The sequence below is a fragment of the Trichogramma pretiosum genome, unplaced genomic scaffold, assembly GCF_000599845.2.
Source record: "Trichogramma pretiosum strain Unisexual culture from Peru unplaced genomic scaffold, Tpre_2.0 scaffold2, whole genome shotgun sequence".
Classification (NCBI taxonomy): domain Eukaryota; kingdom Metazoa; phylum Arthropoda; class Insecta; order Hymenoptera; family Trichogrammatidae; genus Trichogramma; species Trichogramma pretiosum.
This window is the reverse complement of record NW_019641687.1, coordinates 2,239,947-2,267,526: the sequence shown is the minus strand read 5'-3', so window position 1 is coordinate 2,267,526 and position 27,580 is coordinate 2,239,947. Positions and strand designations below refer to the sequence as shown.

At 43.8% G+C, this 27,580-nt stretch overlaps 2 protein-coding genes across 3 annotated transcripts; both read left to right on the top strand.

Annotated features, from left to right (window-relative positions):
• Positions 1–461: 461 nt before the first annotated feature.
• LOC106658722 lies at positions 462–18,521 on the top strand. 2 transcript variants are annotated; one of them, XM_023461386.1, is made up of 6 exons: positions 462–563; positions 9,197–9,373; positions 10,135–10,175; positions 12,843–12,941; positions 13,834–13,908; positions 16,262–18,521. In XM_023461386.1, exons 2-6 carry the CDS (start codon positions 9,211–9,213, stop codon positions 16,520–16,522), a joined length of 639 nt encoding a protein of 212 aa, XP_023317154.1. In that variant the 5' UTR covers positions 462–563; positions 9,197–9,210; the 3' UTR covers positions 16,523–18,521. The 2 variants fall into 2 exon arrangements, with proteins under 2 accessions (XP_023317154.1, XP_014236292.1); XM_014380806.2 differs by having other exon boundaries at positions 462–1,046.
• Positions 18,522–23,647: 5,126 nt separating this feature from the next.
• Positions 23,648–27,476, top strand: LOC106658791 (glycylpeptide N-tetradecanoyltransferase). The gene is made up of 7 exons (XM_014380910.2): positions 23,648–24,000; positions 24,791–25,014; positions 25,094–25,304; positions 25,381–25,497; positions 25,571–25,922; positions 25,993–26,262; positions 26,818–27,476. Exons 1-7 carry the CDS (start codon positions 23,915–23,917, stop codon positions 26,974–26,976), a joined length of 1,419 nt encoding a protein of 472 aa, XP_014236396.1. The 5' UTR covers positions 23,648–23,914; the 3' UTR covers positions 26,977–27,476.
• The last annotated feature ends 104 nt before the right edge of the window (positions 27,477–27,580 follow it).

Here is a 27,580-nt window from a genome sequence, read left to right as displayed (position 1 = left end):
CGCTATATAGATAGATATAGCTGCCGTGCATGCACACGAATTCGCGCAGAGACATTATAGGTATGGATGGTATAACGTGTACATCATCCTACAGCATCTAATAACCCGCACTATCTATCTCGCTCTCTGTCCGCAGAAACATGTATATATACTGCCTGCCTGCCTGCCTGCCTGCCTGCCTGCCTCTAGCATATAGGGGTCCAGAGGGGGTGGTACTGGCACACTACTGCTACGCGCGCGGTAGTAGAGCACGCGCGCACAGCCACCAGTGCAGGAGGAGGCGGAGGAGGAGGGAAGCTGGAGAGAGAGGAGGGAAGGGAGGGATCCGCTGCTACTGCTGCTGCTACTGCCGTTACCCCCAAAGCCCGGGGTGAACGAAAGAGAGAGAGAAGAGAGAGAGAGAGAGAGAGAGAAAGAGAGAGAGGAGTAAGCTTGCTTCAGTATCGAGTGCACCGCTCGCCCGGTCGCTCGAACCGCTTTATCTCTACGCTCGAGCTGTGCACTCTCTCCTAAACGTAATACGAATACATCGCAGCACACACAAGTATCATATTATTATATATGTACGTATAGGTCGGTGCGAGTGTGTTTTATATATAACGTGTACCGAGAGCCACATGCTTTTGTTGCGTGCCTGGAGTTTTTAAAGTGTCATCGCAAGTGCTTTCTTAGGAGCTCTGCCATCCAAAGCTTGGCATTATTAATTTAGAAAAATTAATGCTTCATCGACGTCTGGCGCTCAGTCCAAAAGAATTCAAATTTCGTATGTACGTGCAGCAGCAGCAGCAGCCGATATATCGAATGAATGAGTGATCTCGCAATACGTATTCCATTAGAATACACAAAGAGCAGCAGTCGTGGTAGCCGCAGCAGATCGAGCTCTGAATAATACAGAAGAAAAAGAGGAAGGCAGCAGCAGCAGCAGCAGAGTCGCATAGTGTGCAAGTGCTAGAGAGCATCTCGCGTAGCAGTGGCCGCGTGTGTGCGCGTGTGCGCGTGTGCATGGCAAGAGTCAAGTGCGGGGCATGGAGATTGCTTTTCGACTGGTAAGGCGTAAAAACAAGCTGCTATACGTTATACAGCACTACACAGCACGCTGAACACGGCACACACACATATACACGTATCAAGGGGGGCTTATACACGTAATAGCATTCGATCGTATCGCGCAAGCGACTCGAGCGTAAGAGCGATAGATGCGATTAATTATATGGGATATAGAATTACCGAACAACAACAATAACGACGACTACGACGGCGCGTGGAGTAAGCAACGAGCGAGAGCTGATGCGATGCTGTGTTGCGGCGCGCTACATGTACATCATATAATAATGCGCACTACTCCGTCTTTCGCTCGAGCGCGTGCACGAGTCGCGCTAATAATAATATAATGGATATATAGAGAGAGGCGCGATGCATGTGCCGTAGCTGCACGCGGCAGGGTAAGTTAAGGGAGGCGAAGGGAGGAGGAGGAGGAGGCAGCAGCAGCAGAGTTGCCTCACAAAGGGCCAAAACGCAATCATCACTGCGATCATCAATTAACAGTCATACGTATAATCTCCATTATGAGCTTGTACATTGCAGCAGTCACAGAGCTCTATATGTACTACTACTGCTGCACTGCATGGCTCCGTCCTCCTCCCGATATTACCTATATAGATATATAGACAGAGAGAGAGAGAGAGAGAGGAGGTACACACATGCATATACTCGCGCGTATCCCCGAGTTATGTATACGCTGCAGGTATTCTCTGATATCATATCGTCTGGAATAATCCACGCCTCTCGAATATAAATCCTTATACATGCGCTATATACGTACTACTACATCGCACGTATTATGTATACATGCACGCTAAAATTCGTGTGCGCGCACACACACACACACACAAAGCCTTTGAATTTCGCATCGATACACGTCGCTGCTTGGTCGCTCGCTCGTGTACACATATACATAACGCGCGGGGATACGTTCGTGCGCCGCACGCCGTAGAGCTTGCAGAGTGCCATCGACGCGCACCTGCGATGCTTTTTCGGCGAGTTAAATGGCCTCGAAAAAAAGTGGCATGAGCCGTGCCGAGGCTAAATAAATGTGGTGGCAGTTGAAAATATGCCACGCTGCGCTGCACACGCTGTATACATTATTTTATATTATTATATATACAGGATCGACGAGGCTCGTGCACAAGGCACAACTTGTTGATGTGCCAATGCGATGATCGATATTGGGTTAGTGGGTTATATAGAGAGATGTGTGAGAGAGAGACTGTGAGAGAGCCAAGCGAGATTATTAAATCAGTCGAGTCGCCTGTTAAAGCGTCACATGCAGCACACACACACATGCCCACGTCGAAGCAGCAGCAGCAGCAGCAGCAGCAGCAGCAGCAGCAGCGACAGAGAGAGGGATCAAGTTTGCCTTCTTTGATAGAAGAGAGACGGGGAGAATGGAAACCTCTAAATCGGCCAAATTGACTCAACCAAAAGCTTAGTCGCGCTGCACAAGGCGTACGATCTATATACGTCTATAAATATATAACTATGTGTACGTCGCGAGCACACATGCACACATACACACACACACACACACACACACACACACACACAAACACACGAGGTAGAGGGTTAGAGGCAGGCGCGCGCGGCCCGACATCGAAAACACCTGCAGTTGAAAATACTCGAATGTCGCGTTACATTCCGCATCGCTGCTCGCCGCTCGCCACTCTATTTTCTCTCGACTCACCCTCTTTGCTCTTTCGCTCTTCGGGCGACTTTTTTCCTTCTTCTATACTTCTCTTCTTCTTCTTCTTCTTCTTCTTCTTCTTCTTCCTCCTCCTCTTCTTTTTCTTGTGCTATCGTAAAAAAATTTATATACGACGTCGTCGATGATGTGTGTTCCGATTCTCTCAACGAGTGCATTATAAGACTCTAGACGACAACGAGAAAAGAGCAGCGCATGAGTAGTGCCATGCAGTGGTGTGTAGAGAGAAGAGCATATGCTCGAGGCTTTTGACTTTATGGGCATTGATATGGCTTCGTACGGTGTAACGACATTTTTTTCACTTGCACCGACGGCACTTGTATCTCTCGCACTCGTTCTCTCTCTCTCTTTCGTTTATACGCTTCTATACACGTTGGCGAGAATTAAATCGCTCGTGGATTGTTTCGCGATAAAACGTCGCCACGAGAAATTGTCGTCGAATTACGGGGGACACGTGAAAAATTGTCATTTTTTCGCATTAAGCTCCCTGAATCAACGCGCGAGCGAGAGTAAAGTGCCCCTCGTTACTGTATTACTTCTATATAATGTAGCGTCGAGTGAGCGACAAAGTGGATCTCTGTCTGTCTCTCTCTCTCTCTTTCTCTCGCGGAAAAAAGCCAGTCGAGTTGCGGCGTTGCACGAAAAATTTCTCATATTATATATCGCGCAGCGCGCGACTTTATATATATAAAACGCGACTACGCGACGATACAACTTGTATAAAAGCTCGACGAAAATAAAAAAGCTAACGGGAAGATTTTAAATTAATCTCACACAAGGGCTTTATCTTGGCTGCAGGAGCGAAAGCTAGCGCGCGGGGCGCACAAAAAAGATGAGGGTAAAAAAAGTCGGCGTCGCGCAAAAGAATAACTTTGCCAAGAAAATTTTCTCATATCTCTAGTCAACGAAAAAGCTGTCAAGCTTTTCTCAAAACTGGATAAGTCCGTAAAATTTTCATAGTTTCAGCCGTCTCGGGCTCACCTCTCTCGCTCTCTCAAGGGGCTGCACATTCCACACGATGTATATACGACGCGCAGCGCGTCGCACACGTATATGTAGCGTAGTAATACACACGCGCGAATTTCCAGCAGTATACACATACTCGTACACACACACACACACACACAAAGAGGACCTTGGCTTATGGCGCGTGGAATTAGTAAAAGGTGGAGCGCGTCGACGTTGGAACTTTTCGGCCCGTAAAATTACGATCGTGAATGCATGACGTTATAATACGTCAAATTTGTACGTGGGAGCAAGAGAGCAAGCGAGAGGGAGAGAGGAGGAGAGAGAAAGAGAGAAAAAGGATCTGCTGCTGCACCCTTGCGCAAATCTCTTCCTTAAAACGAGAAAAGTTTGTCGTCGTCGAGAGCACACAATTGGATAAATATGACACGGGAAGCTTTTTATTGTTCGCACAGGGAAGTTTTTAATGAAGATAAGGATACAACGGATAAAAAAAGGACTCTCGAATCAACGCGAGCGCACCTAACTGTTCTCTGCTCTCTCTCTCTCTCTCTCTCTCTCTCTCTCTCTCTCTCTCTCACTCGTAACCGGAATTTTACAAATTAATTAGACGTGAATAATTCGGGGGCGTCGGACGGCCTCTCTCTCTCTCGCGCACACGCCGCTGCTGCTCCATTACATACGAGCAATTTATTATCGGCTCTGCAGCTTTCTCTCGCTCCGTGCAATTGTGTGTAGTGTGTGCAGCATCGCTCTCGCGATGAATAATTATTAAACATCGACGTCGGGGCACGTAGGGCAGCAAATGAAGCGATCGCTAGCTATACTATATACATAGGCGCGAGTATACGCATCAGCTGTTGAATCTTTTAAGTCGATTTTGCCCCGAACTGCAGCAGCCTACGTGTATGTGTGTGTGTGTGTGTGCATGTACACATAACACGCAGTCGAGAGTAGAACGCGTGAATTATCGATCAGCGTACTTGGAGGCTCATGCTGCTCTGCTGCTGCTGCTGCTGCCTGGCACGGGACCTCCAAATACTTTTGAAACTCCGCTAAGATGAAATTTTACAAAATTAAGCGCGCCGCACGCACCCTACAGAGAGAGAGAGAGAGAAGAGCAACATCCTCGTATAACAAAGCTTAATTCATGCTCTTTGTTAAGGAAAACAAGATAATGTAGTAGTAATAGTTGTAGCAGCTGTAGTCGCAGCTCGTCGGCGGCAGCAAGAGGCACAGAGGGGAAACGGGATAATTCACTTTTTGACGAAAGATTTCGTTCTCAAACTCGTTAGAAAGTTGAGTGCGGAGTCAAAGCAAAGCTGCATGAAGCACGACTCCTCGCTGCTGCTCCTACTGCTGCTGCTGCTGCTGCTGCACAACGACGACGATGCGCTCACAACGTTATTACGCGGATAAAATATCAAATTTTACTCTCGCGTATATTCTTTATATATAAAAGCGCGAGTGCGCGCGCCAACAAAGTTCAATTTTTTAATTTAATTAGCCGCTGGTATATATCGTATACTGCGCGCGCGATCATCGCGAGTGACATGATGCGCGTACACACTTGCAGCGCGCGGCAGCAGCTCAGCTAATTATACATCATCAATAATAAACGCCAATTTCTCATATACTCGGCTCTCGAGAGTGTCTAAAACGTCGATCAAAAGAAAAGTTTTCCCGACGAGTGCAGCAGTAGCAGCAGCAGCAGCAGCAGCAGCAGTGGCAGCAGTTGCAGCTGCGAGTAGCAGCTAATTGTCGAGTGCTGATAAAATACGCCAGCAGCATTTTTCTCTCTTTTGATTTTTGCTGCACGAGAGCTGCTCGCGCGAGCGAGAGAGCACAGCACGCGCGCATAACGGCTGCATCGCGCGTTTTCTATCCTATATGTGTACCTGAATGCCGTACGTGTGTACGCGTGTGTGTGTGTGTGTGTTATAGTACGTGCATTGCTGCATTGCTGCGCGCCGCTCATCGAAGAGTAAATTTGCGAAAAGGCTCGGCTGCACACCCGCGCGCGCGTGATGTACTCTCGATAATGCGTGCTCGCACCAGTAGGTACACTAGAGCCTCGAGACTCGCGAGGCTTTTCACCGCGCGCGCGGCGCCGATGACGACGACGTTCGGAAAAAAAAGTCTCGGGGAAGGGGGGAGAAAAAAAATTTAAAAAAAAAATGATCTGGAAAAAAAATTCTTTGCGCTTTATTCCCTCAAGATCGGCACTGGAGCTGGCTTGCTTTGACATTTAACGGCTGAAAAAATATTTACTCCCGCAGAGGGACATGCAGGAGTATAAATATAACACCGAGCTCTACTCCCTTGGAAAATCTCGCTCGTCTTTATCAGCCGAATTCATTGTCGCGCGCGCGTGCCTCATCTTTCCTCCTTTTTCCCTCCGAGGGAGCTGATATTATAATGATAAAAAAAAGGGAAATAAACGTCGGCTACGTCCGTCGAATGATTAACTCGGGCGCGGGGCAATCGTACACGAGCGCGCGCACAACAAAGGGCAATTATAATATATGCTAACGTTGGAATTTAATAAGCCGAGCCGCTCGTCAGCATATATAGTACATATATACAACAATATGGGGCCCGGAGTTTGCAAAATTAAACGGGCGCGCGAGGATGTACAGGTTAATGATTAATCCACGGGTGGGCGAAGAATTAAGCTCGCGCGGCTGAAGGTGCTTTCAAATAATTAAACTCTTTCGTGCAGACGTAATTATATGCCTTTGAGTGAGAGAGATAGATACGACATCAATGCGCGTCGACAGTAATTCATCCTAATTATTCCATAAACTTGGCGTGCGGGCAAAGCCAGATGTTATGATTTTTTTCTTTCTTCTCCTCGCCCCCCCGGCCGTGTTATATTAATACTCGGCGTCAAATAGTGAGCACGTATAAGAGGGCACCCGTGCGAGAGGGAAGCCCCGCTCCTATCATAAAAGTGCGCAGGTAATCCAGTTTATATTTGACTCTCTCTCACTCGAGCTCCCCCGCGCACTGCAGCAGACTAGAGGGAGACGTGTAGGGCGGGTGCTTGCTATAGGTGTGTATATAATATATATAAAGTTACAACTCTATCTTTCTCTAGGGATTTTAATCCACGTTATACTAGGTATATACGAGCTATATAGTTAATTTTCTAGGGATTCAAGTACATAAACGTATAACACATGTGAATGTATAATTTTTTTACTGCTTTTCCACAGAGCCGAGGCTGTTATGTTTTTTTTTTCATTTTTACTTCGTGCCCGGACTCCTCCTCTCGCCCGCACCACGCCGAGCGTAACTCGAGAGCAGCCCAGCGCAGCACACGTTTACTCTTGACACGTGTGCGTGCTCTGGCAATAAACAGAATACAAATTCACAGCACTGCTGGTATATATATACGCATATATAGCGCGTGCTCGGACGCAGCTTGCCTCTGCGTGTGCGTGTGTGTGTCTATGCAAATGAGAATTGCTGTGCGCAGAGAGAAAGAGCGTCGAGTATCGACGATATCCGTGATTTCTGCCTTGAGTTTCTTTGTCGTTCATCAATCGCGGCAAAAATTTTGTTATTTTAAACATCAAAAGTGACGCGCGCGCGCGTGACCTGCAACTCCAGGCGCTTTTAATATAAATCCATATTGCTGTAAACTCGTTTTACAGTGACTCGACTAAGAGAGAGAGAGAGAGAGAGAGAGACGCAGCTCTTTATCATTATGAGCGCCTAGAGCTATACAATAATAACGGACTGATTCGTTTCCCCTGTATATACTGTAGCGCGTTATTTTGCAGTAGGGTAAATGCTCGCTCGTTCTATCTCTCCTCTGCCTCTGCCTCTCTCCAGGGGGGTGGAGAGGGCGCAACGGAACGCGCATTTTGGGGCCAAAGGATAAAATGAGATTTATGTAAACGCACGAGGCTCGCGACCGTCGAGGGATAATGGAAAGGATGTGTATTTCATGCCTCGATACCCCCCGTGCTCTCTCTCTCTCGCTCTCGCTTCAACTCGGAGGCTATATACATCGGCGCGTTAATCGGCGTTCAAATTTTAAAAGAATGCCCTTTGCGCGTGTATGATTGAAAGGCGGGGCCGTGTATCGCGCGCTCGATTTAACGTTAATTGCACGGGGATGTTTGCGGCCAACAGGTTGTTAAATAGTAAACACTATACACTGAGAGAAAAGTGAGCTAGGCTGCCGCCGCCGCCGCACAGTCGAGCTCGGCAGCTTAAGCGTGGTTTTTCGGCGTTGAATACAAAATCGATTTAGTCGCACACACACACATACACTACCACTGTGACTCGAGCACATCACACCACTGCGGGAGGTGTTAGAGACCAAAGTTTCGCGGTATATGATAAACTATATGCAGATTTCCCGGCGTACGAGTTGAATTATTTCGATTAGCTTTTCAAGATTAATGCGATATAAGGTTATATAAGGCGAAGTTTCTCGACTCGCTTCTGCGGCAAGGGCAAACTTTCCAATGTTACACTTATTAAAAACTTAAGTATCGAGACTTTATCGTGGGCGCGTTTCAAAGTTGGAAAATATTTTTCCATTCCCGTGCATATCGCTATCCATATTATAGGCGCGCTCCTAAATGCATTATAAAAAGGCTGTCGTTCGAGTGTATAAGCGACCTCTTAATCATCCGCCGATGAATTATAACGAACCGGAAAAAAGAGAGAGAGAGAGAGAGAGAGAGGCCGTTGTTCATTAGCCTGCGCACAAATTGATCGCGAATGTTTGCGCGAAATTTCTGCTGGCTATACATATAAATATTACATATATTTACAAGCCTCGCATTCCGCTCCAATAATCCGAAAATCTTTCTCTCGCAAACCCTCGACGCGATCACGTCGAGTACAAAAAAAAGTAAAAAAAAAAGAAGGAGCTCGCGGGGCGAGGCTGAGCATGAGAGAAAAGAAACATTTCCACAAGCGCACATTTCTCTCTCCTGCTCTTTCTCTCTCTCTCTCTCGCTTCGTTCTTACCTATATATGTGTGCAGTGCAGCAGTTCCGCGCATACCCCCACGCACACACATGCGCCGCACACACGTGCGCTCATTCACACATACATAACACACACTTGAAAGAGTAGCGAGTTGGAAAAATCTCTCCGTTCTAAACTGAATTAAAAACAAACGAGGGGAAAAATCCATTTTCCAACGAGTCAGGAAGTCAAACGATATAAATAAATAACACACGTGAGAGAAATAAAAACTTTTTCATACAATCAGCCTCACATATATATAGAGTGGTACAGTATACAGTATACACGCACCTGCAGCCAAAGGTTTGATTTAACCTCTCGACGCGCCGCTATAAATCCATATAATGGAATAATCTTATGAATCGTGGCTAGCTCGGCTATGGGGGGATGAAAAATTCGGTCAATTCACAAGTTGTTGCGCAGTGGAGTACAGTGGAGCTTATACATTATTATATCGTTGCGTTGCTTTTCTGTTCGCAGAGACGATGTGAGGAATGATCACGTGGCTCATGGTCGGACTGCTTTTGTTTACGGAATCAGCCTGCGAGAGCAGCAAAGCCAGCAGTTCGTCGAACAGCAGCCACGACGGACGTGGCAAAAATGAGAGCGCCTTATTGATTAAGAATAATAACAATTTCGACGACGAGGACGCTTATCGTAAGGATATCCCTGAATTATTCATTACGGGGCTTTTGCTCGGAGCAGCAGCGGCAGCAGAGGGAGATTTTCCGAAAGAAGAGCCGCATCAGCGGTGCAGTGCGGCGAAACGTCAATCTTACACATGCACCGCGCGAGCGAGCGAGCGAAAAGCGAGACAGCCGAGGAAAAGATGAGAGAAAGAGAGACTTCGATTATCCGTCAAATTTGAATTTCCTTATACGCTGCGCGCAGATATCGCGCTCGCTCTCGAGCTTTTAAAAAGTCCGACTCGTACTGCTGCACACGAGGCGCGAAAAGTCGACGAGCGGGAGCGATGAAAAAATATTTGAAATGCTAGAAAAGAGCCGAGAGATAGAGATCTCTCTCTCTCTCTCTCTCCGGTAGCGATAAATTATGATGGACGGCCAGGCGCTCGTATAACTTTCAAAGAGAGAGAGAGAGAGACTAACTAAAAATAAAGATATAGAAATGTTGAAATAAATTCTGATAAATGAGAAAGATAAAAAGCTTTAGTTTGAATCGTTTCGCTTTCAATTTTTCGGCAACGATTGTTGTGTAGCTCTGTATCGCGTCTGCATATAGTACATATTTTTCCTCTCTTCCGCTCTCTCTATAACCCGACGATGAATATGATCTTTTTCAAAAGAATTAAGATGGACGTTTTCGGAAATTCTCGCTACGCTGCACGAACGGCGTGTTGTACTGCACGCCCCCCGACGTAAATGGATTATTATTTTTCACGTGTGTTATCCCCGCAGGTTTGACCTGTTACACCTGCGTCAACGTCAGCGACAACAAGGTAAGAGCAAAAAGCTATGTATTTTTCGGGGCGTTGTGTGAGCAGGGGGGGTGGTTGTGCGGGGGTGGGTTGTGTGTGCAAAGAGCGCGGCTACGTCGCACGGCATGCATGTATGTATGAATGTATGTGCTGCTGCGGGTCACGCGTTCAGCCGTGGGTGGCTTTCTGCTGCTGCACAAGAGAGCATGTGTGAGCCGTTCTACACCCCCGTATGATATATCGCACATATCACGCGCGCAAACTGCCATGCAAGAGTCGCGCGCGCGGCACATGCCCGCCGCCGCCGTCGAGGGGCGAGCGAGAGTTACGTACGTGCGAACAAAAAAAAAAAAAATAAAAAAAATATAAAAAAATGGAAAACCGTGGCGCGAAGAGATCGATCGTACATTTTGGAATTCCGCGCCTCCCTCGCGCGTTACTCCTCTGACGATCCTCTCGTTGCACCCCCCGTGCAAAGGTCGTTCGTTTTAATTATGAAGTTGCAAAATTCCATGATGCAGCGTCGCTCGGTGCTGCTGTACGTGCATGCGAGCTTGCGCGCGCGCGAGCCGACCTACTTTTCATCATCTGCTGCTGTATGATACGCGCGTATCACATACAAACCCGAAGGAATACCCCATTCGTTTAATATCTTGACGCGCCCGAATGGATGGATTGAAAAATTCTTCGTTGCTCGTTTCTTAACTATTAACGCTGCTGCTGCTACTGCTACTATATAGTTACCCACTGCTACGACTGCAACGTGATGAAAAAAAGTGAAAATTTTCTGCTTTTTTCTTCGCGATTCTTTTTCTTAATTACACGTTTTCATGCGAAAGATAGTTATTATAGTGGAGAGTTAAAAAAGAGAGAGAACGAGAGAGAGAAAGAGAGGGAGAGGTAGAGGGAGTGTAGGCGAGCGCGAGGAGAGAAAAAGATCCGTCAGTTGAGAAAAAATTGCCATTGTCGGCGGAACGTGGGCGCACGCTCGTATTTTTCCGTTGCTACTTCTTTTATGCTACAGTACCCGTCATCGGTTATATATATACTATACTACGGCGCAACCTAAAGCGAGCTCGAGCGAGAGAAATATCAAGCTCGCCCGCGCGCGCGCGCTGAGAAAACGGCATTTATTTTAGAGCACAATAAAATATGTTGCTTTGTTAAGGATTTTCGCCTCTTCTCAGCCTTACTTTATTGAATGAACTTGCAACTCTCTGCCGCCGCTTATACTGCTGTTGCTCGGTGCACGAGTAGCTGCAGCAGCAGTCGAGCTCCGCGCCGAGAGACTCGCCGCTCACGCGAGGAATTTATATGCGCGAGCGAACGCGCCCTGCCAGTCGTCGACGCTTCATTAGACTTTGTTATGAGTAGCAGCAGTAGCAGTAGCAGCAGCAGCAAAGTTAAAGATATAACGCTGCCACTTTTTTTCTTTCCCCTCTTTTTTTACTCGTTGTTGTTTTTTCTTTTCACAAATGCGTAAAAGAGATGATGATGTTTATGAACGGAGGAATGCAGCTTTCGCTCCGAAAATAACCGGTCGAAGCTCGTGGCATTGTTCGCCGATTAGACGCATCCTGCGCGCCGCGCGCGTGACCGATGCACGCGAGCTTTAAGAGGAAAAAATAATTAAAATTTAATTACGCACGCGAGCTCGCGAGTCGAGCGCCAGGAAAAAAAAACGAGAAGCGGATCGAGTCGTAAATTTATTCATGAACTCGCTTTACGACTTAATTAAAGCTCCAGCCGAGCCGAGCGGTCGAACAAGTTTTCCAAAATAGATTTCCGACTTGTATATATACGGATCGTTTTTGCGAGCCGGGCAATTTGTCGCTAATATCATCATTATTATATCATTGAAAAGTCGCGGAGATGCAAGCTGTGCACTTGCGGCGGCGGCGTCCGAGCTCTTGAGTGTATGCAAATCAATTATTTGGCATATCAAATAATTAACTTATTAACTCAGGGCCGGGGCAAAGTGACCTGTCGATTTCGAAAATTGAATCTTCCTGACTCTGCTGTCTCTCTCTCTCTCTCTCTCGCACATTTATATGACTTATATATGCGCGCGTTGGGCATTGCCAGAGTGTGCAGCTCCGCCGAAAATTCAACGATGCATATTTATAAGCAATATTAAAATTTACATAAGCCATCGATCCTGGCCTTGTGCAGTAGCGCCGCGAGCTTGCGAATGCGCGCGCGCGCGTAATGCTATTATAACAAAGTTCAATTTACGGGGACAGGTGGGAGGTGGGCGCGCGAGACGCGTCTAATAATATTCGACTGTGAATAAATTGACAGCATCTGTCGATTCGAATGTGTATACTGCCATTGATCCGTCATTATACGGCATTATCTTGCATCATGACGCGCGTAATATTTATTACGTCGATGCACTATGCAGGCGGGCGCCGATCAATTTCCATTTTCTTCGCAAATTGATATTAGCGATCGCGAGAGAGCTTCGAGTCTGCTTCGATCCGAGTATTGCCTCGCGCGTATCGCCCACGGCCTCGTGAAAACGCGAGAAAAATGTTTAATAACCTTGTGTACTACGAGTGGCCCCCCTCCTAAACGAACGAACGAGTGAGAAAGAGTGAGAGAAAAAGCGATGAGCGAGGTTGGAAAATTTTTTGGCAAGGTGATAATACTGTACATAATGGATGTTCTTGTGCTCTCTCTCTTCAGATGTGCAACGAATGGGCTATAGACACTCCATGTCCTGCAGGCGGTCGGGATTTCTGCCGATCTCTGCATATTCTGGATAGTCGCGGACGCAGCGTCTTGGCAAGCATCAAATTTCTTTTTTATGTGTACTCACCCCCATATATAACCTCGTATATACGATATAAATATAATATTATATGGACGGAGTCGAGACTCGCGTTTCGCCGTACGGAATATATGCTACACATATACGAGGCAAATAAACTTTTGACTATATATCTAAGAAAGGCAAATTGACTTTGAGCGTATATAATGTTATTTATCGAGTCGCGAATTAATCATCGCTGGCTAAATGTTGGTTTTGACGAGGTACTACTATTTCTATACACACGCGCACACCTAAAACACACGTGTGTAGCATCGAACTTTGTGTGCTACGCGCACGCGAGAGCCAACGCCAATATTTATTCGTACGCGCGCAAGCTATATATAGTATATATAGAAGTGCTGCAGTGTGCGCGACTGGTGTACACGAGCTCCTGCTGCTGCTTCTGGTGCTGCTGCGCTTCGGATCATGATTGCCTCTGTGTCTGTGCGCGTGTGTATGTATATATATGTACGAGCGCGCACACGACCGGGCGTATACACTTTCGAGCAAGATATTTGCTCGAGGGGGTAATACGCTATGGCTCTAAAAGCGTTTACTATCGCACGCGCGAATACCGTACGTACGTCTCTGACTCTTCTTTTTTTCGCCTCCTCTCCTCCTCCTCCTCCTCCTTCTTTTCTTTTTATCGAGATAAGAGCTTCTCGGGACGAAAATAAAAACTGAAGCGATATTTTTTTGATGCCTTTTCTACGTATATCGCCGTCCGCGTCACGTTCCCCCATACATTCATCTATTTTTTCGATTTGACAACGAATAATTTTTCCCTCTCTCTCTTCCATGTTTTGTCCTCTTCTGTCGTCGTCGTCCACCACTTCACTACAACATGTATGTACACGTACATAGGTGAGCAAGAGCTGCGTCAACGAGATCGAGTGCAGCCCGGCCAACGTCGGATGCGTACCCATCGACACGCAAAAGGTATTAATTAACAAATTGATTTTTCCTCTCTTTTTTTTTGCGTAGCACCAATCATTTACCGGAGAATTTCAGGCGAATTTCGCGCGCGATACTCTCGGCCGCGCATACTTTGAATTTCTATACAATCACACCAGTACGCGCGTCCAGGAGTGTTGATAATTCGAATATGAAATTGAAAAGGATCGCGATCTGACAATTGGAAAGCCACACAACAACGGCGGCGTCAACTACTAGCCCGGATGTGTGACGCGTTTATACCGTGTGTACCTATGATTGACATTTAAAAATATTTGCTTGCTCCGTTAATACCTCGGGTGTTGCACAGCCGATACTTTATGAGCGCGCAGCGGAATGTTATCTTTTATATCCCGCAAGCTCGAGCAAAAATTCATCAACGCCTCTCTGCTTGCAGCGCTCGTGTGTGTTATAGGTACGCGCGTGCAACAATGATAAAACGTTGCCATCGAAACTTTATCCACACGCGCGCTCGCGGCCACTCTAGAGTCGACTGTATCCACCACCGCGAGCTTATACATAGACGTGTGTATACATGCATAACGAAAAGTTTCACTCGCAAAAAAAGCCTGGCAGTTTATATCCGTTCATTTTACTACGGCCATCTACATATCTATATATAGAGCGCCGCGTGACCGCAAGTTTTGCTATTCGTGAAATATTGATTATTTTTCGGCTCTCCTGCACGTAGTTCAGCGAGAGCAAGCGCGCGAATTATTAATTACACTACTGCGGGATGAAGCTCGAGTTATATACGGTTAGCGAGAACACATTTGAATGATTAGCTGAGTCACGTGTGCTTTTACGTACTGTGCTATCCGAGAGCTTTTTTTCTCCTCTCTTTTGTCGCCCGCGCGAGAGCGGCAAGTGGCTCACGTGTTACAGCAGCCGAGGCGCTTATAGGTAAAATGGTTATAGGGAGAAAAAGAGAAGGCGAGCGAGAAGAAAGCCGAGCTTAATACACACACGTAGCCGCCGCCGTCACCGCCGCTGCTGCTCCGCTTATAACCTACATCGAAGTAGATAATGGCCGGATCAAGCCCGAGACATGGCTTGAACGCTTAAAACGGCTCGTATAAAGCTGCAGAAGCAGCAGTTCCGAGGCGCGCGCGCGCAAAGCAGGCAAAGAGCGGCAAGAGTTCCGCAACGCGACCGAAAGACCGAGCGAGAGAGAAAAGTCGGGGACACGAGGTTGCTGCAGGGAGCAGCGGCGACTTAATACTCTATAACGAGATCTTGATGTTAAAGTTTGTTATTTTCTTCTTTGCTTGGCCGGTTGCGCGATGCGCAGCATGCCCAGGCCAGCTCTGTACATATATAGATATGTACGTATATATAGAGGAGCCTAGCTGCGATGCGACGTTATACGCGCGGAATATATACGCACGCGAGCTCGCGCCAAGCTTTCATAATATATTCATGGGGGAATTTGGCAGAAAAGAATGGAAGAATTGAAAAAAAAAGGACGAGGAAGAGCTAGCGGAGCGCGCGCTGCGGCGCGGCAGCGAGAGAAAGAAGAGAAAACATAAAATGCTGTTTGAAACATTTGGCAGGGAGTTGAAACTCTTGTTGCGGGTATAGCTAACGAAATACGAGATAAAGCGGTTTATGCTTTCACTTGAACGCGGGGAATTGAATTTTCGCGGAAGTTGAAAAAGTTTTGTGTTTCGCGCGCGTGGCCGGGGGGAGGGATAAAATTTATCATTCGCGCTCTCGCAAGCTCGCAAGCTCGAGACTCTCTCTCTCTCCACGCCTCGGAACAAATATAATTTTCGAATGATAATCATTTTCAATTTTATACCGCGGCGCTGGGGGAGGAAGGGGCACACACATAGAGGATCCGCAGGCTGCAAGCTCGAGCTTGCAACGCCGTGTATGTGCCGCACACACGCACGCGCGTACATATATGCGCTATGCGCATATACTATAACATACACGCGCTACGTACGAGCTTGCAAAGAGAAAGTTCCATTTCACTAATTACAGGTCAACTAGCGAGAGCTGCTGCAGCTGCTGCTGCTGTTGCTGCTGCTGGTTATGCTCTGTGGTGTTTAGTGGTTGCACGTAGGTCAGCCCTCAAAGAGATACAAGAAGTCGAAAGCTCGTATACGCGAACGTACGTGTGTTTGCGCCTCCATGATTTATTAGCGACGTGCGCAATACATATATTTGAGAGCTGCTTGCCCCACGCATGAGCCACGGCTCGAGTTGCGAATTATTAAAATCATGCGTCCGAAATTAAAAATTGAAATTCGTCCACGAAAAAGCTCGTGGGAATGGAAAAAGGTGGAGAAAAACGTAGAGAAAAATAATGACGTGTACATTCGGCTGTTCGCAGATCTGCATAAGCTGCTGCGACACGAGCTACTGCAACGTCGAGTCGCCGACGAACGCGACCAGCGCGACGTACACGCGCAAACGGCCGAGAGCACCGACGAAGTCGCGCAACAACAACAACAACAACGGCGGCGGCGGCAGCGGTGGCGAGGACGCCAGCAGGGCCAGTGCCATCGGCGCCAGTAGGTATCGCACGACTACCCACCTACTCGCTTCTCTGCTCTACAGTGTCTTTTTCAATCGTTATTGTGCATATCATTAGTGGTGTATAGATATATATGTATAGAGAAAAGAAGGCGAAAAAAAAACCAAAGGGAAGGAAGGAAGAATATAAAGGGGAGAGCCGCCGATCGAAGCCGGCACTCACACGTAAATGCGATAAACTCAGGCATCGGCAGTGCCAAGCCGTTTTTTTGATTAAAAAACTTGTGCGCATTTAAAACATGAAAGTTACTCTGTCTCTGGTCGCCTCACCCTTCCTCTCACGTAGCACGTAGCGTATATAGGTATAAAATACAGATAGAAAACACGACGCGCAAAAAGAGAGAGAGAGAGAGAGAGAAAGAGACACATAAGCGGACTGCCGATCGCGGGTCAAATGAAAACCTATAGAGAGCAAAGAGTAACGAAGTAAAGTTTGAAAAAGGATATATGTATAATAGAAAAGTCTCTTTTCCTCTTTCTCTCTCTCTCGTCTGGGAGCACGCGAACAAAATGTTGACAAGCATATACACACGCGCGGGCCGAGGAGGGGCTTCGCAAACTATCTCCTCCATCTCTCACTCAGCGCAAGCTCGTGCCTCAGCTATACTATTACCAACTCGACTGTATACACATCTACTGTTGCAGAGCTAGTTTGTCAACTTTTTTCGACTTAAGTGAGAAAGAGGAGCTTCGCTCCCGAATACTATACTCGCGAGCGCGCGCGATATCGCCGAGAGAACGAGCTCGAGCAGCCGAGTTTGCTCGAGCCGGGTCGACTTGATAAATATGGAGAAGTCTCGGAGCTTCTTTTTTCCTTCTCTCTCTCTCTCTTTCTCTCCCTCTCTTATTCTCTCTTATTCTCTCTTTCCATCTCTATCTTACTCCCTGTCTCACACTCTATGTATATCCTTTTCTTTCCCCGAGGTTGAAAGAAGTATATCGTCGCGCGGAGCTATTTTTTGGTCAGCACTCGTTAATTTTAACGAAGAAGACACGTGCACCCTACATTTTTCTAGCAAATTATATCAAGGTAACGAAAAATGAAAACATACGTACGTACTTAGACGTAAAAATATAAAAGGAGTTATAAAAAAAAGACACAAAAACGATGAAACATAATACAATTTTATTGATATAAAAAAAAATATTTAAGAAAACTGGACTGTTACTGACATATTCAATTATCCCAGAAATATCAACGTTTTTAATCGTATACACAGCAATTGACATTATTATACACGTGTACAGCATTACATACTAAATTATACCGGCGCGAGTGTTTAATTTGATACTAAAGGGTTTATTCATGAGCGCGTGTGTTTATCAATCCGAACGAGTTGTAATAAAAAAAAAAAAAAAACACAGGAGAGAAATATTTGCAAACGCTAACACAAATCATCCTCCCGATAAATTAAGCCAAGCCGCCGCCGAGCATTAGCAGTAAGTGCATGCATGTTATACGTACGTACGTACGTACGTGCTGCTTTAGCGCGGGGGTGATCTTTTCACGATTAATTTTATTTTTCACTTACTCGCGCATGTATTACTGCGCATTACGCGGCAAACATTCTTCAAAAATTAAAATAATGCACTGGGCTCAGCGAGAGAGAGGGTGGGATTATGTATGCCACGGCTGGAGGAGCAGGAGTCGAAATTTTTTAATTATAGCACGAGCGCGCGGCACATATATATAAGTTGTACGTATATATATAAGAGTAAAGCTCGTGTGCCTGCCTGCGCAGCCCTTTTTTTTAAGCTCGACATACTCTCAGCCACGCCTGCGCCACGTATAATATACATAATAACTTTTTTGTAAACGTTGAAAATAAAATTACTAAGTGTGGCGAAGTTAGAAATAATGTACCCTAGCATCGCACGAGACAGAGAGAGAGAGAGAGAGAGAGAGGGAGGAGAGCAGTAGCGCACATACGAACACACGTAGCCACATCAAGAAGCCAGCCACACGCGTATAATAAGCGCGCGCGAAACTTGCGCTCAATGCGCACAGCGATGGCAGCGGCGGGCGTATATTACAGCAAAAAAAAAAAAAAAAAAAATAGCAGCATGCAATACACCGCAAAATTCAACCCGTAACCCGTGTACACATACATCTAGGCCTTAAGGGCAAAAACTGCTAGTGCTGCTTGCATTTCTCTCTCTCTCTCTCTCTCTCTCTTTATGTGCAAACGGTCTGAAAGGCCTCTCATCTTCTCTGAATATATATAGCTATATATATATTACCGAGCTGAGCGCGCGAGAGGCAAAGAAGAAGAGAACGAGAGACAGTCAGTCGTCGACGACGTCGTAATCGTGTGACTACTACACACCGCTACTATTACTACTACAACCAGCAGCGAGTAGCGCTACGACTCTTCTCTCTTCTTCTTTTTTTTTTTTTTTAACCCAGCTTTCCGCTCCACACTGCCTGCACCCCCGCGCGCGCGCGCGCTCGACCCTTTTGTGTGTGTGGTTTTTTTTTTGAAAAGAGTAAAAGCACACGTTCACGTACATCGGCCGCGCTCGCGCACACATTTCGACACAGAGAAACGTGGCGCGCACGGCCTGGCACACGACGACGACGACGATGACTACGACGACGAGACTGCCACGAATATATGTACACACACATTGTGTATGTGTTTGCCGAGGGTAAGAGGTTTTTGCATGCACACGACTCGCGAAGGGTGGTTATAGTTTTGCGCTTCCGGGGTATAGACTCTCTATAAGGTCGTTTTTGCAGTTTCTCTTAGATTATATACCTATACGCTCACGGCGGCGGCGGCGGCGGCGGCCGTTTCTCTCTGTGTACGTACACTCTCCTATTTTAGCCTCTTTTTATGTTTTACCTTTGCTTTGGCCAGCCAAACTGTACGTATACATAGGACTTGTTTATTCTAAATGACAAAATCCGATTATGTTTCGCCTCCTGTATAGCTGAAGGGGCGCCCGGAAAAGGAAAATCTAGGCACGCGCCGAGATTGCCGGTTCTCAAAGTAGAATTAAGCTCGGGGTAAGCGCGACCCGTATATAGACGACGTATAGCAGCAGTAAGGCCTAAAGTGTCGAATGCGTTTTAAACTTTAACTGAACAAATTCACGATGAACGAGGCAAATAATTAGCTTTAGTTTCTTTTTTCTCGGAAAATAGTTGGATTTCTCTTAGTTGCGCGTGTGCTCGAGTCTGTATGTGCCAAACTTTACTTGTACAATGTCGAGCACTCGATAAGATAATCACTAAGTAGACATGGAACTAAAATCAATCAGATTATGATAAACTACATTGCCAATTTTGACTCGACAAATTTAAGCGTAGCCAAAAAAATAACGTTTCTTCCTCACTCGTTACTGAGTCTTTACGATATTGTTGACTAGATATATATCTCCACCTATTATATACATTTTAGCGTACTACTCTTTAGAGCGTACTATTATGATGTCTTTAGTTGAATTAAAAGCGTTGAAACTCGACGAGCTCGAGAAGCTCTCACGGCTATAACGAGCCTGTAAATGTGGATGCATTTCCTCTGTGATTTGATAAGTATAACAAAAACAAAAAAATTAAAAAATGTAACAAAGTAATACGATATTATAGCGTTATATGACGATTTTTAAAAGGCACGGATATTAAAAATAAAAAAGTAAAAATCATGATAAAAAAAATAGAGAGAAAAACACCCGTCAAATATAGGTACGTTTAATAATAACCGGTGCCAATTTTCCAAGAGTGATATGCGTATACGCGCATATGTCAAATATTGCCTAGGCGAAGCTAGACATAATAACGATAATAATAACGGTGAAACATCTTCAACTCTGCGGAAGACGCGAAAAGTATGAGAACTAAACGTTATCCTCTTTAGAAGAAAAAGTATTTAGCTTATAGAAGACTATATAGACTAACTAAAACTAAAGTTTCGAGGCAAAAGTTTCAGAAACTTAAACATAACCTAAAAAAAAGTGCGAGACTGCAAAATCGTAAGGTTATATTAAAAACATAAATATAGATATATAATATATATGAACACTATTTCGCAGGCACACTCGAGTAAAAAAATGCGTAGAGCACGAGATTAAATATACACGTAAAAAGGAATTGTTTAACTATTTAATAATGATTAAACGCAACGCGTGTCGTAAATTATAGTTACTATGAAAAAGGATAAATCTCGAAAAAAAAATTAAGAATGGCTGCCGAGTTTGGGAAAGAAAAAAAACATAATTTCGAAGAACGAAACTGATTAAGTGAGAGAGACTGTGAGTTTGTTGTATTACGCGAGGCGGGCTAATGGAATTGATTAAATATTGTATAAAAAAAAAACATTATATATTAGAAGATTTTGATCCTGACCTCGAAATCACCTTGTATTCCCCGAACACCGATTATATAAAAATATATGTACAATATATAATTCATTTATAATAATAATGTACACACACTTTGCACTCGAGAACATAATAAACGATAATATATTTATGTATAAGACGATGATAATTCTGAGACTTAACTAATAGCGTACAAAATCGGGTTATATATTATAAATTATTATATATATAAGCGCCGAGGCGCGCTCGACTGCGCGGCCAAGCCACAATTTGGAGATTTGGCTGTATTACAATAGATTTAATATTTGCCGGAAGCGTTTAAATGATACATACAATATGTATGTGTCGGCGCACTCTCGACTATATACACAATAATTGCGCGCAAGAGTGTAAATAATTATTAATTAATCATTGCGAGTCGTGTGCGTTTTGGAAACTTGCACCAAATCACGATTGTGTTCCTCCTCTCTCCCTTCTTCCCCCCCGCTGTCTCCCTCGCCAGACCCACACCCCCGTTGTTAATTGCGTACATGACCAATATTTGTAATAGACACACCGTTGTTACTTGTAGATATTTATATGTAACATACAATATTTGCGCGAGGAGTGTTATATGTATGTGTTGAATTTTCCGTGTATGCGTGCCCGGGAACGTCCACGCGGATAATAAAGTGCATATGAAACAGTTGGCTATGGCAAATATTATATACGAATATATATTTAGATAAATCACGTACCTAGTCGCACGCATACATGTATGTATATTGTATATTATTATATATTTACACCGTTTCCGAAAAAAAACTTTTCACGCAACATAACAAAAAAGGAGAGGCGAATTTGCATATTGTGTAGATGAATGTGTAGGCGATTCTGCGTGGACGTTTTACGGGATTAGCGAATAATCTTTTGATAGTCTATATATCGATGCGTTGTGTATTATTCATTGGTACAAAAAAAAGTGGAAAAAGTCGAAAGAGAAAAAAAAACCTTGCACGTGTGTAGGGGGAGATAAAAAAAATTTAATTTCGATGCGAGTTTCCAATAATATTGGTAATATTAAGCGTTAGAAGCCAAATAACTACTATTACTTGTGTGCGACCTAATTAAGCACACAATCCTGTTGTAGACACATCTGCGATTTCCATACGATATATATATATGCAGATATTCAATGTATATCATTCTATAGGTACGTATGAAAAGGGGAAAAAAAAGAAAAGAAAAAAATTACTGCACTACATAGATATATTAGAATATTATGCTCTCTATCTCTCAACCTCGTCTTCTTCATCTCTGTAATTTCTCGTCTGGGCGACTGTGCCTTTTTTAAGCGTTGCTTGTCGTAATATTGCCTACATTTATGCATAGCCTTAAATAAGGGAAAAAAGCTCGAAAAAGGAAAAAAATTACGCGAGGAACTTCATCTTTATAATATGTATAACTATACGGTACATTATAGCATGTAAAGTGTATCATGCGAGGAAGATTATAATAGGAGCGAGAGAAGTTGAAAAACAAAAACCAAAAAAAAAAAACAAGTAAAAAAAGTCACGCGCATTAGAACCACCGTATGAGTTGGGATATAAAAAGCGAATAACACACGTCTATTTTTGTATAAATATATAAAAGAGCGAAAAATTACATTAAATAAAATGAACAACATCAACAACAAGAAGCAACAGCAAAAGTACATGTATACTATCTCTGTTTTAATATAACGAATATAATAATACGATATGATATACATATAGAATAATAATAAACATTGTATGCGGCGTGCGGAGTGCGCGTAGCCGTAAGAGAGAGAGAGAGAAAATAGCCGGCTGTCTGCGTGCATCTACATCTATCTACATTATATTACGCTTTGTTGTGCTTGACTTGGATTTCCCGGCGAAGTCTCGAATAAGCCGCTTACGTCAACAATCCGCGAAACCCCAAATATTAAGAAGAAGATGATGGAGGAGCTATATCCATGGCAGCCGGCTATCCTCCCGCGGCGAGGCTGCGCGCACCGAGGTCAATTTTATCGTTTACCGAACAAACTATTAATGCAACGTATAAACTGTAAGCTCTAATCGCAATACACACAATATAAACTATGACATACAAATAATTTCTCAAGTCTCGAAATTGTCTCTTTCTTTTTTTCGTAGATTTATATGACCTTTGCTTCCTATGCAGCGGCCTTACTATTCAGAATCGATCCCGATCCTCCTCTTTTTCCTCCCGTTCAAGGCTGACACGATGCCGCCGCTGCTCTACTGCCCTTATCGCCTCCCTCCTCCTCCCCGTCAATTTTCATCAATTAACGAGCTTCGCGCGCACTTTTATCCGCCGGCGGGAATTAATTATTACGAACAATAAAGTTACCGATTCACGCTCGAGCGGCCAAAGAACGACGTCGACTTTGCTGCCACCGCTACCGAGCGCGCGCGGGCATAATTACATAGTCAATAAATCAAGGGGTTGGAGCTCCTGCGTGCACGCGGATCCGGATATATACCTATATATAAGGATGTGTATACTACGGAACGTTACAGGAGAGCTGCAGAGCAGAGAGCCAGAGAGTAGTGCACGGCAAGCTCGAAACCACAAATCGCGCGCGCCTATACAGTCTGCAGTCTGCACAGCGGCCAACTGACTGCCGACGACCGACGACCGACGAGGCTTGCGGCAGGCCCCGGCGACGCCATCTGTCGGGCGACTTTCCAAGCTGCCAGCATGAAAATTCCGGCGATAATTCGTTGCTTAGCGGAATTCTGTGAGCGTGGCCGCAGCCGCCAGCCGCCGCTATCTCTATTCCCCGCATGAAATATATATACGCGCCCCCGGTCACTTTGCGCGACAACTGCTCTTCTCCGTCGCACACGCACACATTTATACCTGCCAGAAAATAGTGTCGGTGTGCGTCCGTGTGTGCTCCAATATTTGTACTTTACAAACTTTCTCAGCCGCAGCAGCAGCAGCAGTTGCGCGTGGGTGGGGAGTTATACGGCAGATGATGTGTTTTGGAGTCCGACACGCAACGACACTTGTATAATACGGCTCTCGCTTGTTATTTAAATCTCCTGATTTTCGCGTTTTAATGTCGTAACTGGAGTGCAAAGACCCTACAGAGATAATCATGGAGGGCTCGACGGACAAGACGAGCGCACCGGTGCCGCAAAAAGCTGAAGATAACCATGAAAAGCAAGGAGGAAAGAGCAAGAGGTTCGTCCTGCACTTGTCTTCAGCAATGTTGACTCCATTTAACCTTTTATTTGCTTGTGGCATTTATTTTCACTTTTATAAAAAAAAAGTTAAATTTACCTCGTTGTGCATGTAGCAACTGAGAAGCTTCTTCAACTCGATGCTTTATTCATTATTTATCATTTTAGGAAACAACTCGATGATTGCTCAAGAGCATGCTACTTCTTATAATCGACGTAATTTAAAAAATGTACATGAACGAATCGATTATTGAAACGTGGAGAATTTGATATGATACTTTACGATGAACTATTGATCACGAATCCGAGAAAGGTCGTATGGCCAAGATTCGCTTGATTATCGGCGTGTTTTCTGCACATAACCTAGTTATTTCGCTAACTAAGATAATGTAATCGTCAATGTTGCAAACTCGAAAATCAAAGCCACATCTCTGACATTTCACATTATTTTAATGAACTGTTTAAAAAATTATGACTAACACTGATAAAAAAAGTAATTTAATGATTCTTAAAAAATAATTCGCAAAAAATTAGTATATTTAAATTTGGATAATATATTTTCCTCAAAAAATTCGTAATTGATATGACTTTTATAATAATTATTTCTTAATGTCAGTTTTTAAGTTATGAATCATACCAATCCAAGCAATTCCAATGGGATTTAATATAGAAACTAACTGTTTTCTTTGCATTGGTACCTTTGTTTATAAATAAAGAAAGCAAAATTACTGATTCTTTTATACTTGTAGATATCAGAAAATTAACCAAAGTAATTTTTTATTTTTTAATAGTGCTAAAAAGAGAGAAAAGAAGAAAGCCCAGAACTCTGTTCAAAGTAATGAAGTCAACAATACTAGTGATGGAGGCATCACAAATCCACTATTACAATCTCAATTATCTAATAATTTAGGTGACATTTCAATAAAGGATTTGCAAATGGCTGTCCATGCCTTAAGTGAAAAAAAGGAGCAGAAGTCTTATGAATTTTGGAATACTCAACCAGTACCTAAGTTGGGTTAGTAGTACAATATTTATAAATTGATTGCAATGAATTAATTATGATAATTTATTTATTGAAATTTTCCTGTAATTAGATGAAAAAATTGAAACTAATGAAGCGATTGAGCCTGATAAGGAGTCAGTTAGAGCTGAACCATATTCTTTACCAGAAGGATTCCACTGGGATACATTGAGTTTAGATGACCCTGCTGTACTTTCTGAATTGTACAATTTATTATCAGAGAACTATGTAGAAGATGATGATGCTATGTTCAGATTTGATTATCAGCCTGGATTTTTGAAATGGTTAAATCTCAAACGTTTTGATTTTCCTTTTTATTCAATCCGAAAATTAAATTATTCAATTTTTTTTATATACTAGGGCATTGCAACCCCCTGGATGGCAAAAAGAATGGCATTGTGGAGTGCGTGTTACTAAAAGCAATCGCCTAGTTGGCTTCATTTCTGCTATCCCAGTAACTTTGAGAGTTTATGATAAGTTAGTACTCTTTATATGAATAATTATTTCTTTTTGTGAAGAATATAATAATGGCTTTTTCAAATGCTTGCAGAACTCCAAAAATGGTAGAAATTAATTTCCTGTGTGTACACAAGAAATTGCGTTCAAAACGCGTTGCGCCAGTACTCATTCGTGAAATCACCCGACGTGTCAATTTACTGGGTACATTTCAGGCAGTGTACACTGCAGGTGTTGTGCTTCCTAAACCAGTTGCGACTTGCAGATACTGGCATCGATCGCTCAACCCAAAAAAGCTCATTGACATTAAATTCTCGCATTTATCTCGCAACATGACAATGCAGAGAACACTGAAACTTTTCAAGTTGCCTGAAACAACTAAAACGCCTGGCTTCAGAAAATTAGTGCCTGCTGATATTCCTCACTGCCATAAACTTTTGAACGAAGTTGGTATTTTTTCATAAGATTTTTTGGATATTTCTAAGACCACAAATTAATAAAACCTTTATTTTTCAGTATCTGAGTAAATTTAATATGGCGCCTGTTTTCTCGGAAGACGAATTCCGGCATTGGTTTTCACCGCAAACCGGCATAGTCGATTGCTTCGTTGTAGAGAATCCCGAGACTAAGAAAATAACTGACATGATCAGTTACTATACACTGCCAAGCTCCGTAATGCATCACGCTACACACAAAACTCTGCGCGCTGCGTACAGTTTCTATAACGTTTCGACGAAAACACCCTGGTTAGAATTGATGCAGGACGCCCTTATATCTGCGCGAAACGTAAGTTAGAAAACAAATTCAAAATTTTGTACTAATGTCTGTATACAAGTTTTTGAAGCGTTTGCTCGCGATGAGTTGATGCAAGTTTGGGGACGTTTAATCATACAATTAGTAACTATTCAACCTCTCATTAAAACTGTTGAACTATCGAGTTGATAGCCGTCGACGTTATTATATAATCGTGACAGGTATACGGAATACCGCATTATGCACTGTTTACGGTAACTTTATCCTAATTTAACCAATATATTCAGTGTATACACATAAAACATGAAACACAAGTAGCAGAGTTACAAACTCGCGGTGTGACGTGTTTATATACATATATAGCACGCACACGATAGCGCGCGGCGCAGTCGTTCTCATTTGCGGCGAATAATCGTGACGAACAGCCCGTATAATTATTTGTAACTAGTATCTATTTCACGCTCGCGAACTGTTCTTCGAACGAGATCGAAGGTATTTCGTATCGGTCGGAGTGCATGGTATCTTAATCTAAAGTTTAAAAAACGCCGTTTGATTCTCTACGAAACTTGATTTTATTTTATTTTTCAGCTTCAATTCGATGTTTTCAACGCGCTCGATCTCATGGACAACAAACAATTCCTCGAGACGTTAAAATTCGGCATCGGCGACGGCAATCTTCAATACTACCTGTACAATTGGCGATGCCCCACCATGCAACCAAACCAAATTGGTCTCGTACTGCAATAAGTGGCTCGTTACGGCGTTGAGACGGACGAAATTGGAGTAGCGTGGCGCAATAATTTATACATCGGTATACCGAGACATCAGGTGTTACGAGTTCACGTTGAAAATATTATATATTATATAGGTACGGTCAGTAATATTTATAATTAATAAAAGACGCTAAACCCTCCATGGATAAGAGAACAATTAAAAGCTGTTAACATATTGTTGCTAAGTTTGTTGTACCGCTGATTACTGATAGCGCTGCTGTATATGATTGTCTCGTATCGTGAGAAAACTACGTTGCAGAGATGGACGAAAGAAAAAGCAAAAAAAGATGAAAAATAACATTTTTAGATGCAAGTTTTTTTTTTATGCATATACGTAGTATAGCAGAGTGATAACAAGGTTGGTTTGTTTACAACCAAGTGATGATAAGGGCGATCTTTTTGTGAATCGAAAAATCGTTCGGAGTCAAGCTGGCATTCTTGCATGAAGATAATAAAGCACCAGAGTCACATCTACTTTGCTCGATGTCATTTTGTTTCCTTCCGTCCAAGTTCATTCCAAAAATACAAGCCGTAAAACCGTTACGGGATAAAACTGCCGCGGCAATTAAGAAGAAGGC

What these genes read in the sequence shown, in the direction of transcription:
- LOC106658722 (XM_023461386.1), top strand. Translation starts at nt 9,211, where the DNA reads ATGATCACGTGGCTCATGGTCGGACTGCTTTTGTTTACGGAATCAGCC. An exon ending in CGACGACGAGGACGCTTATC is followed by an intron (nt 9,374 to 10,134) that starts GTAAGGATATCC and finishes TTATCCCCGCAG; the next exon opens with GTTTGACCTGTTACACCTGC. An exon ending in TCAACGTCAGCGACAACAAG is followed by an intron (nt 10,176 to 12,842) that starts GTAAGAGCAAAA and finishes CTCTCTCTTCAG; the next exon opens with ATGTGCAACGAATGGGCTAT.
- LOC106658791 (XM_014380910.2), top strand. Translation starts at nt 23,915, where the DNA reads ATGGAGGGCTCGACGGACAAGACGAGCGCACCGGTGCCGCAAAAAGCT. An exon ending in CAGCCTGGATTTTTGAAATG is followed by an intron (nt 25,305 to 25,380) that starts GTTAAATCTCAA and finishes TTTATATACTAG; the next exon opens with GGCATTGCAACCCCCTGGAT. An exon ending in GCCATAAACTTTTGAACGAA is followed by an intron (nt 25,923 to 25,992) that starts GTTGGTATTTTT and finishes TTTATTTTTCAG; the next exon opens with TATCTGAGTAAATTTAATAT.